The sequence below is a fragment of the Nansenia antarctica genome (assembly GCF_963989245.1).
Source record: "Nansenia antarctica genome assembly, chromosome: 6".
Classification (NCBI taxonomy): Eukaryota; Metazoa; Chordata; class Actinopteri; order Argentiniformes; family Microstomatidae; genus Nansenia; species Nansenia antarctica.
This window is the reverse complement of record NC_137676.1, coordinates 72,143,581-72,153,557: the sequence shown is the minus strand read 5'-3', so window position 1 is coordinate 72,153,557 and position 9,977 is coordinate 72,143,581. Positions and strand designations below refer to the sequence as shown.

General features: G+C 51.3%; 1 protein-coding gene across 1 annotated transcript in view; it reads left to right on the top strand.

Annotated features, from left to right (window-relative positions):
* trim2a (tripartite motif containing 2a) overlaps positions 1-9,731 on the top strand; it is a gene marked incomplete at both ends in the record, with an annotated part of 21,414 nt that extends 11,683 nt beyond the window's left edge. The window contains 7 exons of the mRNA XM_080533712.1: positions 1-619; positions 2,554-2,657; positions 6,374-6,541; positions 6,701-6,869; positions 7,504-7,574; positions 8,615-8,755; positions 9,579-9,731. The exon at positions 1-619 is cut by the window's left edge and continues 114 nt beyond it. Of these exons, the coding sequence (XP_080389838.1) occupies positions 1-619; positions 2,554-2,657; positions 6,374-6,541; positions 6,701-6,869; positions 7,504-7,574; positions 8,615-8,755; positions 9,579-9,731 (1,425 nt within the window). The remainder of the gene's footprint in view (positions 620-2,553; positions 2,658-6,373; positions 6,542-6,700; positions 6,870-7,503; positions 7,575-8,614; positions 8,756-9,578) is intronic.
* Positions 9,732-9,977: the final 246 nt, after the last annotated feature.

The window sequence follows — 9,977 nt, the reverse complement described above, 5'->3', positions numbered from 1 at the left end:
CTGAAGAAGTCCATCCACAACCTGGGCTCCATCGTCACCACCAACGCCGTCGCCTCGGAGACGGTCGCCACGGGCGAGGGCCTGCGGCAGTGCGTGGCCGGCACGCCCGTGTCGGTCACCATCACCACCAAGGACAAGGACGGCGAGCTGTGCAAGATGGGCAACGCCGTCATCACCGCCGAGATCTTGCCGACAACGACCGCCACGACGACCGCCACGACGACCGCCACGACCACGCCGGACAGCAGCAGCGTCGGGGACAGCGCCTCGGGTGGGGGAGGAGGAGGAGGGGGAGGAGGAAGAGGAGGAGGAGGGGGGGACATCGTGGACAACAAGAACGGCACGTACGAGTATCTCTACACGGCGCCGCGCGAGGGGAGCTTCACGCTGTCGCTGCGCCTCTACGACCAGCACATCAAGGGCAGCCCCTTCAGGGTCCGGGCCAACAAGATGGCCGACGCCTCGGCGGCGTCTTCGGCGGCCGACAACGCCAAGAAGCGTCTGAAGTCGCCGGGCAGCGCGCACGTGAAGCAGAAGGCCATCAAGAGGCCCGCCAGCATGTACAGCACGGGGAAGAGGAAAGAGAACCCCATCGAGGACGACCTCATCTTCAGGATCGGTACGTCTAAGACTCGCTGCTGCTGCTGTTGTTGTTGTTGTTGTGTAGATGAACGTAGTTTGGTTTTTTATTGTGTTTTTTTAGGGCGTTTCTGCTTTATTGGGGATAGGGACAGTAGAGGTGGAGAGGAAGGATGGGGGGGGTGAGAGAGAGGAGGGATGGATATATGACCGGAGTAGGATATGTTGACGGGATCGGGTATATGACCGGGGACCCTGCGATTACATGGCTGACACCTTGTCTCTTCTGCCTTTTTATTATAAAAAAGAATGAATCATCCAATCATACATGGAATTGAAACAAGACATACGGTACATGCATGACACATACATACATGGGTACATACAATCATTAGTAAACACTTTTAGTAAACACTAGTCCTTCAATCTCACTTCTGCTCAATGCAACAAGGCCAGGGTTAAACAGGAAAACCCAAATAGACCAACCAAACACAAATAAACACAATAAATAAAGGGGCAGGCCTTTCCCCCCTTCAGCTCAAAGAAACCAATCAAATAAAATAACCCTCAGATCTTTACTTCCATTGTCCCACCCACAGTCAAAGAAACCAAACCACTGCCCCGGACAAAGGCCCTATCAAAACCCTCCCTACTCAAGTGTTTATAAAAAAAAAAAAAAACATCCCTCCTCATTGCAGATTCAAATATGCCAGATTCATAACTCCCCTGAAGCTAGTTTAGAAAGTATTAGCAATCAGACACAGAAGCAGAGGAACAGGGGAACATGGACGCCATGCTGTATATCGCAACAACCACAGTGCACAGTGTAGGCTATTATCTATATGTGACACAGTCTGGTCATTTTGGTCCTCATGTCAATGACACATCGCTAGTCAACTAACACAGCTTGTTCTGTGAGCCTGATAACAATATAAAGTAGTGTTTTATTTAACTAGGTAGCAGTGGGGATTACTCAACGAATCCATTGCGTTGTTGCAGTATTTTGGCTTGACTAGCGAGTTTGTGTTGTGATTCTCAACAACGTTGAAACGTAGCTCCGTGTTTCGAAATAAAAGTCTGAACATTTTGATTAGTTGTCGACATGTGGATCAAATGATCAGACTGTGTCATAATATGACATCATATATTATATTATCTAGCATAGCATAGATGTAACGTATACATTACGTTAGAGAGTGCCCTCTAGGATGCAGTTACAGCAGGTAAACCACACCAAGGCATTATACAGTAATCCAATGTAATGATGAAATGAAATGATGAAGAAATTATGAATGCAATGCAACAGAATTAATGTATATAGGTAAGATGGACACAACAGGAGTGTTAAAACGTGTTGGGATTGGCTTCATTAAGTTGTTTATGAGCTTTAACTTTACAACTTCTAGAAGTACCTAAAACACTGGCCACCTTCTAGAACTCTCTACCACCTTCTAGAACTTCTAAACTAAAGCCCCGAGCCAAGAGACAGAGGTGGTGTGGGTGATATTACACCAAGACAGACCCTGCTAGATACTCTGTATTACTCACTATCATTACTGTAATTATATTACCTGGAGGCTGGTGGAGGTAGACATTGGATGACAGGCTCATTGTAATGCATGGGGACTGAATGGAGAATGGCATCAAACATGTGTTCCATTCATTACAATGAGCACATCCTCCAATTTCTACCTTCACCAGCCTCCCCTGACCTTGAATGGTGTTTACTGCAAACCATCTTGTATATAACATGAGCTTTAACTTTACATTTGAGCACTGACCAGTGCTCCCAATGAGCGGGCCGGCGCCTTGCATGGTAGCTTGCCGCCACTGGTGTGTGGATGTGTGTGTGAATGGGTGAATGAGAGGCCGTTGTAAAGCGCTTTGGAATAAGGTGCTAATATGTAAGTGCAGTCCATTTACATGTGTGTGTGTGTGTGTGTGTGTGTTGCCCCCCCCCCCCCCCCCCCCCAGGCACCAAAGGCAGGAACAAGGGAGAGTTCACCAACCTCCAGGGCGTGGCAGCCTCCTCCCTGGGCAAGGTGCTCATCGCCGACAGCAACAACCAGTGTGTCCAGGTAAGAGACCTGGGGCTAGCCTGCTGAGCTAAAGCCTGCAGGCGTTACTGCAGCCAACAACCTGCCTGGGGTGGTCCAGTGGTCTAGTACCAGGCCTGGGGTGGTTCAGTGGTCTAGGACCATGGCCTGGGGTGGTTCAGTGGTCTAGGACCATGGCCTGGGGTGGTCCAGTGGTCTAGCACCATGGCCTGGGTGGTCCAGTGGTCTGGTACCATGGCCTGGGGTGGTCCAGTGGTCTAGTACCATGGCCTGGGGTGGTCCAGTGGTCTAGCACCATGGCCTGGGGTGGTCCAGTGGTCTGGTACCAGGGCCTAGGGTGGTCCAGTGGTCTGGTACCATGGCCTGGGGTGGTCCAGTGGTCTAGCACCATGGTCTGGGGTGGTCCAGTGGTCTGGTACCATGGCCGGGGGTGGTCCAGTGGTCTAGCACCATGGCCTGGGGTGGTCCAATGGTCTAGCACCATGGCCTGGGGTGGTCCAGTGGTCTGGTACCAGGGCCTGGGGTGGTCCAGTGGTCTAGCACCATGGCCTGGGGTGGTCCAGTGGTCTGGTACCAGGGCCTGGGGTGGTCCAGTGGTCTAGCACCATGGCCTGGGGTGGTCCAGTGGTCTAGCACCATGGCCTGGGGTGGTCCAGTGGTCTAGCACCATGGCCTGGGGTGGTCCAGTGGTCTGGTACCATGGCCTGGGGTGGTCCAGTGGTCTAGTACCATGGCCTGGGGTGGTCCAGTGGTCTAGCACCATGGCCTGGGGTGGTCCAGTGGTCTAGCACCATGGCCTGGGGTGGTCCAGTGGTCTAGCACCATGGCCTGGGCTGGTCCAGTGGTCTAGCACCATGGCCTGGGGTGGTCCAGTGGTCTAGCACCATGGCCTGGGGTGGTCCAGTGGTCTGGTACCATGGCCTGGGGTGGTCCAGTGGTCTAGCACCATGGCCTGGGGTGGTCCAGTGGTCTGGTACCAGTACCATGGCCTGGGGTGGTCCAGTGGTCTAGCACCATGGCCTGGGGTGGTCTAGTGGTCTAGCACCATGGCCTGGGGTGGTCCAGTGGTCTGGTACCAGTACCATGGCCTGAGGTGGTCCAGTGGGGTGGTCCAGTGGTCTAGCACCATGGCCTGGGGTGGTCCAGTGGGACTGCCCCACTCAGAAAAAAAAAAGCTTTAAAAAAAAAAAAGACGTAGCATCAAGTTAGCCTGTCGAGCTAAAGTGTGTTCGGCTGTTGGCTGTGTAAATGACAGGGCATTGAACCCAGGTCATCGACCATGTTAGCCTGCCGAGCTTAAGCCTGCAGGCGTTACTGCAGCAGACAGCGACAGCTGTCAGTGTGAGTTCAGGTAAGAGACACCTGAGACTGCTTCCTATTGGCTGTGTAACTGACAGGGCATTGAACCCACGTCATCAACCGTGTTAGCCTCGTAAGCTAAAGCCTAAACTAGCGTTGTTGTTGTTGTTGTGAGACCTCTGGGAGACTCCGACAGGGCTGCTCCTCCAGGGGAGGCTGGTGGAGGTAGAAATCGGAGGACGGGCTCATTGTAATAGGCTGAGGAATGGTAGCAAACCACACGATACCAACATGGAATAAGCCCTGATTCCAGAGAACAGACATGATATAGACGTGTCGAGGTGACCTTGGGCAAGACACTGAACCCCAAATTGCTCCCAGTGAGCGGGCCGGCTCCTTGCATGGTAGCTTGCTGCCATTGGTGTGTGAATGTGTGAATGGGTGAATGAGAGGCCGTTGTAAAGCACTTTGGAATAAAGCGCTATGTAAGTGCAGTCCGTTTACCGTTCCATATGAACCAGCAGTCCTGTGGTAATGGATAGCGTTGGTACGGTGCATATGAACCAGCAGTCCTGTGGTACTGGATAGCGTTGGTACGTTCCATATGAACCAGCAGTCCTGTGGTAATGGATAGCGTTGGTACGTTCCATATGAACCAGCAGGCCTGTGGTACTGGATAGCGTTGGTACGTTCCATATGAACCAGCAGTCCTGTGGTAATGGATAGCATTGGTACGTTCCATATGAACCAGCAGGCCTGTGGTAATGGATAGCGTTGGTACGGTGCTTTGCACTTGGTCTCTAACGCACTTCACACTTCTCACTAGAATGTTCCTCTGGGCCAAGCTCAACACGCCCATCTGGTGAAGCTCCTCTACGCCTCTCTCTTTCTCTCTGTCTCCCACTCACACTGCCTCTCTTTCTCTCTTACTCTCTCTCTCTGTCTCCCACTCACACTGCCTCTCTCTCTCTCTCTTACTCTCTCTCTCTCTCTCACTCTGCCTGTCTCCCACTCACACTGCCTCTCTCTCTCTCTCTCTCTCTCTCTCTCACCCTGCCTGCCTCTCTCTCTCTCTCTCTCTCCGTCTCTCTGTCTCCCACTCACACTGCCTCTCTCTCTCTCTCTCTCTCTCTCTCCGTCTCTCTCTCTCTCTCTCTCTCTCTCTCTCTCTCACACTGCCTGTCTTTCTCTCTCTCTGTAAGCTCAACACACCCATCTGTTGAAGCTCCTGTACGCCTCTCTCTCTCTCTCTCTCAATTCAATTAAATTTTTGAATTTTATTGACATAAACACACAAATGTTTACATTGCCAAAGCATCTCTCTCTCTCTCTCTCAATTCAATTCAGTTGGCGTTATTGACATGAACACACAAACATTTAATGTTCACATTGCCAAAGCGTCAAAAACAATAAGGTAAAGAGGTAAAGTGAAGACAAATATTAAAAGGCTCATGAGTGAAAAACAAACATAAACAGTTAGGTTATACCGCAACGTCTATGGTCCGCTGGTTGACCTTCGGAGGTGGCACACAGTCAAAAATGTGGCTGCTCAGATTTCACATTTGGGTATTTCGCCCAGTAATTATGGGAGCTTTTCTGTATTTGTTTCTGTTATAAATTCTTTGTGGGTTTTGAAAATGTTGGAAGGAAAACAAATAGTTCTTGTTTCACTGTACTGTTAACCTTAGGAAATGTACTGTATTCTCTTTCTCTCTCTCTCTCTTTCTCTCTCTATCTCTCTCTTTCTCTCTCTCTCTTTCTCTCTCTCTCTCTCTCTCTCTCTCTCTCTCTTTCTCTCTCTCTTTCTCTCTATCTCTCTATTTCTCTTTCTATAGCTTTCGCTCTCTCTCTTTCTCTCTCACTCTTTCTCTCTATCTCTCTTTCTCTCTCACTCTTTCTCTCTATCTCTCTTTCTCTCTCACTCTTTCTCTCTATCTCTCTTTCTCTCTCACTCTTTCTCCCTCTTTCTCCCTCTCTCTCTCTCTCTCTCTCTCTCTCTCTCTCTCTCTCTCTCAGCATGGTTATTATGGGGTGTTACTGGTGTGCTGAGCAGAGTGACTCATCATTCTGAGACATAATTAGCCCTGAGGCAGCTCTTTGTTGTCTCCATGGAGACCATCTGTCACCTGTGCCCCCTGTAATGCGCCCTGGTGGAAACATGGAATGCTGGAAATGTGTTCCATTTAAATGTGTTCCATTTAAATGTGTTCCATTTAAAGTTAACATGAGGAAAAATGTTCTGTGAAAAGATACCGTATTCTCTTAGCAACTGTGTGTGCGTGCGTGTGTGTACGTGTGTGTACGTGTGTGTGTGTGTGTGCGCGTGCATGTGTGTGTGTGTGTGTGTGTGTGTGCGTGTGTGCATGTGTGCGTGTGTGTGTGTGTGTGTACGTGTGTGTACGTGCGTGTGTGTGTGTGTGTGTTTGTGTGTGTTTCAGATCTTCTCCAACGACGGAGCGTTTAAGAGCCGTTTCGGCGTGCGGGGTCGGTCGCCAGGGCAACTGCAGCGGCCCACGGGCGTGGCCGTCCACCCCAACGGTGACATCATCATCGCCGACTACGACAACAAGTGGGTCAGCATCTTCTCCTCCGACGGCAAGTTCAAGGTGGGTGACATAGAGGTGACTTTGTAAAGAGGCAGCTCTTTTTGTAGGTAAAGAGGCACGGCTGTTCTAGTGTTAAGGCTAGTCTTCATGCCTCTTACCCCCCCCCCCCCCTCCTGTCCTCCCCCTCCCCCCCCGTCCTCCCCCCCCCCCCCCCTCCAGAACAAGCTGGGCTCTGGGAAGCTGATGGGGCCTAAGGGCGTGTCTGTGGACAGGAACGGCCACGTGATCGTCGTGGACAACAAGGCCTGCTGCGTCTTCATCTTCCAGCCCAACGGCAAGCTGGTCACCAAGTTCGGTAACCGCGGCAACGGGGACAAGCAGTTTGCAGGTACACTCAATGGTAATGCGTGTAACGTGTGTCCGTCCGTCCGCCCGTCCGTCCATCCCCCTCTGTCCCCCCCCCCCTCTCTCTCCTGCTCCGCTCACACACCTGCATGTGGCCCCGCCCCCTCCAGGTCTGGGGTGAGGCTAGGACGCCCACAATCAGGGGTCGTGACCTTTGGCTTGTTGTGACCTTTTGACCCTTTCAGAGAGTCACTCCGCCGTGGAGGATGTCCTGCATGCTCTTCGTGTGTGTGTGTATCTTTGTTTGTGTGTGTGTGTGTGTGTGTTTGTGTGCGTGCCTACATCTGTGTGTGTGTGTGTGTGTGTGTGTACAGTATGTATGTGTGCGTGCCTACATCTGTCTGTGTGTTAGTGTGTGTGTGTGTGTGTGTGTGTGTGTGTGTGTGTACAGTATGTCTCCCATAAATCATTTCCCATGCAGTACTTTTTTGTTTGCTTTTAAGTCATCCTGTTTGTCTGTTTTGGACGCAAGGAATGTCATCAGGATGTTGATGACATGTGTGTAACAGTCTCTGTGTGTGTCCAGGGTTAGGGTGTGTATGTTGTGTGTAAGTCTCTGTGTGTGTCTCAGGGTTATGGTGTGTATGTTGTGTGTAACAGTCTCTGTGTGTCTCCAGGGCCACACTTCGCAGCTGTCAACCACAACAATGAGATCATCGTCACCGACTTCCACAACCATTCTGTCAAGGTAAAGACCCTAACCCTAACCCTGGTCTATCACACTCATCACCCTAACCCTAACCCTAACCCTGGTCTATCACACTCATCACCCTAACCCTAACCCTAACCCTGGTCTATCACACTCAGCAAACACAAACACGCCCTAACCCTGGTCTATCACACTCATCAAACACAAACACGTGTTTGAATGTTAGACGTCCTCCATGTTTATTTTGCTGTCCTTACCCGTCTGTGTTTCCATATTCCATCATGTTTTCTCTCTGTATTAGGCCGCGTTCGTAAATTAGCTCTGAGAGTGCCGGAGCATCCACGTGACTGCCTCTTGTCCAATCAGATTACTTGGTTCCTTTATGACGTTGAACCCAGTATGTGCTCCTGCGAATTTACAAACTCGGCCTTAGAGTCCACACCCAGGGCGCCCTAAACCAGTGTAGTTTGGTGTGTGTTTAAGTAAATTGACTATGACAATAATGAATAACAACTGCATCTGACTACTGTTTCTCATAATGACTGATGGAGAGATGATTCACTTACTTAGACAAATGTATTTGTTGTAAGTCGCTTTGGAATAAGGCGTCTGCTAAATGTCTAAAATGTAAATGTAAAATGATAAATAAAATAAAAAAGATTAGAAGAACACAGAACAAAAGACTAATGCAGGAAAATGTTGTTTTAGCAAATAGATATTGAGACAAGGATATGGAGTGAATAAATCCATGGTTATGGTGTGTGTGTGTGCCCGTGTGTGTGTGTGTGCCCGTGTGTGTGCCCGTGTGCCCGTGTGTGTGTGTGTGCCCGTGTGTGTGTGTGTGTGTCCGTGCCCGTGCCCGTGTGTGTGTGTGTGTGTGCCTATGCGTGCGTACGTGTGTGCGTGCCCGTGTGTGTGTCCGTGCCCGTGCATGTGTGTGTGTGTGTGTGTGTGCCCGACTGCCCGTCCGTGTGTGTGTGTGTGTCTATGCCTGTGTATGTGTGGGCCCATCCGTGTGTGTGTGTGTGCGTGTGTGTGCCCGTGTGTGTGTGTGTGTGTGTCCACCCCTCCCTCCCCAGGTGTTTAACCCAGAGGGGGAGTTCATCCTGAAGTTCGGTTCTAACGGGGAGGGGAACGGGCAGTTCAACGCCCCCACCGGCGTGGCCGTGGACGTGAACGGGAACATCATCGTGGCGGACTGGGGCAACAGCCGCATACAGGTAGGGGTCAAAGGTCAAGGTTCAGGACACGCTGGTCATAGTCTTCCTGTGTTGGGTGGTTCTGTTGTATGTTTAAGCGCTGTAACTGTTTTCAACTCGTGTCTGTTTAACGTTGTTTGATCAGTGGTTCATGTCACGAGTGCTTTTTGTAATGTACGGAATATAGATTCATCACACACTCATTCAATCCCTCTCTCTCCCCTCTTCTTGTCCTCTCTCTCCCTTTCTCTCTCTCTCTCTCCTCTCTTTCACTCTCTCCTCTCACCTCCCCTCTCTCACTCTCCCTCCTCTCACCTCCCCTCTCTCACACTCTTTCCTCTCACCTCTGCTCCCTCCCTCTCTCACCTCACCCCTTCCCCTCTCTCCCTCCCTCTCTCACCTCCCCCCTCCCCTCTCTCACTCTCTCTCCTCTCACCACCTCTCCTCCCTCCCTCCTTATCTCTCCTCTTACCCCTTCCCCTCTCTCTCTCCCTCCCTCTCTCACCTCCCCCCTCCCCTCTCTCACTCTCTCACCTCACCCCTTCCCCTCTCTCCCTCCCTCTCTCACCTCCCCCCTCCCCTCTCTCACTCTCTCCTCTCACCACCTCCCCCCTCCCCTCTCCCATTCTCTCTCTCTCCCCTCCTCCCTCCCTACCCCCCTCACCTCTCTCACCCCTACCCCCTTCACCTCTCTCACCCCTACCCATTTCACCTCTCTCACCCCTACCCCCCTCACCTCTCTCACCCCTACCCCCTTCACCTCTCTCACCCCTACCCCCTTCACCTCTCTCATTCTCTCTCTCTCCCCTCTTTCCCCCCTACCCCCCTCCCCCCCCCCCTCCAGGTGTTTGACGGTAGCGGCTCCTTCCTGTCCTACATCAACACGTCGGCGGACCCCCTGTACGGCCCCCAGGGCCTCGCCCTCACCTCCGACGGACACGTGGTGGTGGCCGACTCTGGGAACCACTGCTTCAAGATCTACCGCTACCTGCAGTAGCACACACACACTGATATACACACACACACACACACACACACACACACACTGATATACATACACACACACTGATACACTTACACACACACACTGATACACACACACACACACACACACACTGATACACTTACACACACACTGATATACACACACACACACACACTGATACACATACACACACACACACACACTGATATACACACACACACACACTCACACACACTAATACACTTACACACACTGGTA